General features: G+C 40.5%; 1 protein-coding gene across 1 annotated transcript; it reads left to right on the top strand.

The window, feature by feature from the left end:
- The first annotated feature begins 249 nt into the window (after positions 1-249).
- Positions 250-3,400, top strand: LOC141642861 (uncharacterized). The gene is made up of 4 exons (XM_074451832.1): positions 250-970; positions 1,277-1,770; positions 1,891-1,967; positions 2,632-3,400. The coding sequence occupies exons 1-4, from the start codon at positions 250-252 to the stop codon at positions 3,398-3,400; spliced, it is 2,061 nt and encodes a 686-aa protein (XP_074307933.1).
- The last annotated feature ends 243 nt before the right edge of the window (positions 3,401-3,643 follow it).

The following is a 3,643-nucleotide window of genomic DNA, read 5'->3' as shown; positions in this document are numbered from 1 at the left end:
CAAGCAGGACGAAGTTGTTCACCCTCAAATAGCCTTGAAGAGAGGGGATCTAACTCAGTCTCATTCTTTGGATAATAGTTTGGATGTACCTCATCATAGCTCTGATACTTTATGTCTTGAGGAGACTGCCCCTGATGGCACTCAGATACTCCATCTGGGTTTGACTCCTCCAGATAATGGAGCTTTGCCCTCACATACTTTGTTGGTTGAGAGCATAGGGGATACTCACCCTTTTGATACAGGTGGTCAATGAAAGTCTCATCTTGGAATATTAGAGGGTGTAATGACCCTTTAAAGTTACAGGAAATTACGGACTTCCTTTGGGTTAATAAGCTGGATATTTTGGGTGTTTTGGAAACAAAAATTAAGCAAAGAAACTATGGTAGGATTATTTCTTCTTACTTCAGTAACTTGGGCTCTTGTTGCAATCTGGACCTCCAATCTAATGGCAGAATCCTGTTGCTTTGGAATCTCTCTACTGTGGTTGTAACTCCTCTTCATGTTCACTCTCAGTTTATTCATTGTGAGGTGTTCCATAATGCAACTTGTCAGGTCTTCCATATCACTTTTGTCTATGCTAGTAATGATGCTAGGGAGAGAGATGGTCTCTGGTCTCATCTTATAAATATTAAGCCCCTGGTGAATAAATGTTTAATTTTGGGAGATTTCAATGTTATTAGAGACATCTCTGAGAAGATTGGGGGCACTCTCCCTGATCTTGCTGATATTATGGATTTTAATTCTTGTCTTTATCAATGTGAGGTGGAGGATCTTACTAGCTCAGGTTGTGATTTTTCTTGGAATAATAAGCAACTCCCTGAATCAAGGGTTTGGACCAAACTTGATCGAGCTATGGCTAATGTTCAGTGGCTTACTCATTTTCCTGCTACTTCTGCCCATTTCCGAACCTGGAGTTTCGATCATTCTCAGTGGTGGTTACCATCTTTGAGGATCCTTGCAGAAAATCAAGGTTTAGTTTTCTAAATTCTTTGGCTTGATCATTCGACTATGATAATATTGTGCATGAGGCCTGGAATGTTCCGGTTTATGGCTCTTCCACTTATAAGCTGTTTGCTAAGTCAAGAATGTTAGAAAGAGTTTAAGATTACTACATAAAGAGCATTTTACTAGCATCTCTATTAAGGTTCAGGGCTTGAAACAAGATCTCGAAAGATGTCAATCAATCAGCTATCAAGTGATAATTTTTAGCCTGAGCTAATTTCTAAAGAAAAAGAGCTCTTGTCTCTTTCTTTGCAAGTTTAAGCATATTGAGAAGACTATTGTTCAAAGCAACAAGCTAAGGTTCAAAATCTCATTCATGATGACTGTTCTTCTAAATTCTTCTATGCAAAGATTCAGGAAAGAAAACATCAACAAATTATAGGTCAGATCAAAGATAGGCATGGTGCTGATAGAATTGGCCTGGATAGTGTTGCAGATGGTTTTGTTGATTACTATAAGAGTCTTCTGGGGGCTAGCTCTCCTGTTTCTCCCTTAGATAATGGCTATATTCAGCTGAGCCCTACTGTTTCAAGTGAAGCTGCAGATGCTTTGATTCTTCCTATCACTAATGAAGAAATCAAAGCTGCTCTTTTTACTATTGGTTCTGATAAAAGTCCTAGCCCAGATGGGTTTTCCTCTGCTTTCTTTAAGCACAGTTGGTCTCTTATTGGGGAGTCTTATTGTAAAGCTGTCCATTCCTTCTTTTCAACTGGTAGAATGACTAAGCAAGCTAACTCTACCTTGATTGCCCTTATTCCTAAGAAGAAGGTTAGCTCCACAGTCATGGATTTTCGTCCCATTTCCTGCTGTACTACCTTTTACAAGACAATTTCTAAAATTATATCCACTAGGCTCAAGACGTGCTCCCCACTTAATTGGTCTGAACAGGCAGCTTTTGTTAAAGGAAGGAGCATCCATGAAAACATCATGTTGTCCCAATCTTTAGTTAAAGGATATGGTCGCAAGTATCTCACACCTAGGTGCTTGATTAAGGTGGATATTAGGAAGGCCTTTGATTCTCTTGGTGGTCTTTTATAGAAAATATCTTGCTTGCTCTCAAATTTCCTCCACAATTTATTAGTTGGATTATGGGGTGCCTCACAAGCTCCTGGTTCTCTCTTAAGCTCAATGGTTCAGTCCATGGTTTCTTTCAAGGGAAAAGTGGAGTCAGGCAAGGAGACCCTCTCTCCCCTTATATTTTTGTTCTTAGCATGGAGATTCTATCAAGATACTTGAGATGTCTCAATTCTCATCCTCAAGTGTCTCTTCATCCAAAGTGTTCTAAAATGAAACTCACCCACTTAATCTTTGCTGATGATCTTATGATCTTTATTAGAGGGGATGTGCCTTATGTGCAGGCTGTTTCTCAAACCCTTGGCCTCTTTTCTAGCTAGTCTGGGCTTCAAGCTAATGTGGACAAAACTGAAATTTACTTTGGTGGTGTCTCTCCTAGCATTAAGTCCCGATTTCGCTTACCTCGGGTTCTCGAGGGATCTTTCCTTTTAGGTATCTAGGGTTGCCCCTAAACACGGCTCGTACACACTTTGTGGATATGTATGGTATCCTTGTCAACAAAATTTAGGCCTCCATTCAACACTGGTCTTCCAAATTGCTTTCTTATGCTGGTAGACTTCAGCTTCTCAACAGTGTTGTCTTTGGCATTGAGAACTTTTGGTGTGCTAGTGTCTTGCTTCCTAAAAGTGTGCTTAAAACTATCAACAAGTTATGCAAGAATTTCTTCTGGAATATCAAAGCCACAGATAAGAAGATGATTGTAAAGAGTTGGTCTAGTATTTGTGCTCCAACCAATGAAGGTGGCTTTGGGGTCAAAGAACTCCTCTCCTGGAATAAAGCGCTTATATCCAAATGGTTGTGGTTATTAGATCAGACTCCTCAGGGACTATGGAGCATTTGGCACTCAGAATACCATCTCTCCCATTGCTCTATCTGGGATGCTGCTGTTCAGGACAGATATAGTGAAAGCTTTCGGAGTATCATCAGTGTGAAAAATGACTTACTGACTGTCACTGGTTCTCCTGCTGCTGCAAGAGCTCTCCTTCATAGCTGGTGCTCTGGTGATAAATTTCAGGTTGCTGCAGCCTACAACTGGTTTAGACCGTATCATTCAACTATCTCCTGGTCTAAAGGGCTTTTTCATAAGGTGGTAGTCCCTAGGCACATCATAATTACTTCTCTAGCTTGTCAACAGAAACTAGCAACCGTGGACAAATTAATTCTTAGGGGATTCATCACTCCTAATCGATGTGTTCTCTGCAAGCAAGATAGTGAAACTCATGATCACCTATTCTTTGCTTGTCCATTCTCTCGTGACTTTGGCATGAGCTCATGGTCTGGGCTCGTGTTCCCAACAGGAGTACTGATTATCACAGTGAGTTGAACTGGTGTTTGCATAGGCATTCTAGGCGGCATTGGAAGCACACTTGGTTCCTAAGTTGCTTTACTTGTGTCATCTACACTATTTGGAAGGAGCGTAATTGCAGGATCTTTAGCATCCATGAACACACAAAGTGCATGTTTGCTTACTCGAGGCCAAACTTATCATCTCAGTGTCTTTATTGTATAGGTCTTCTTCCTTATGTTCTTCTCGTTTTATTAGTTCCTTGCACTCTTGCTAGCCTTT

Source organism: Silene latifolia, chromosome 1, assembly GCF_048544455.1.
Source record: "Silene latifolia isolate original U9 population chromosome 1, ASM4854445v1, whole genome shotgun sequence".
NCBI classification, from domain to species: domain Eukaryota; kingdom Viridiplantae; phylum Streptophyta; class Magnoliopsida; order Caryophyllales; family Caryophyllaceae; genus Silene; species Silene latifolia.
This window is presented reverse-complemented; position numbering and strand designations above follow the sequence as displayed.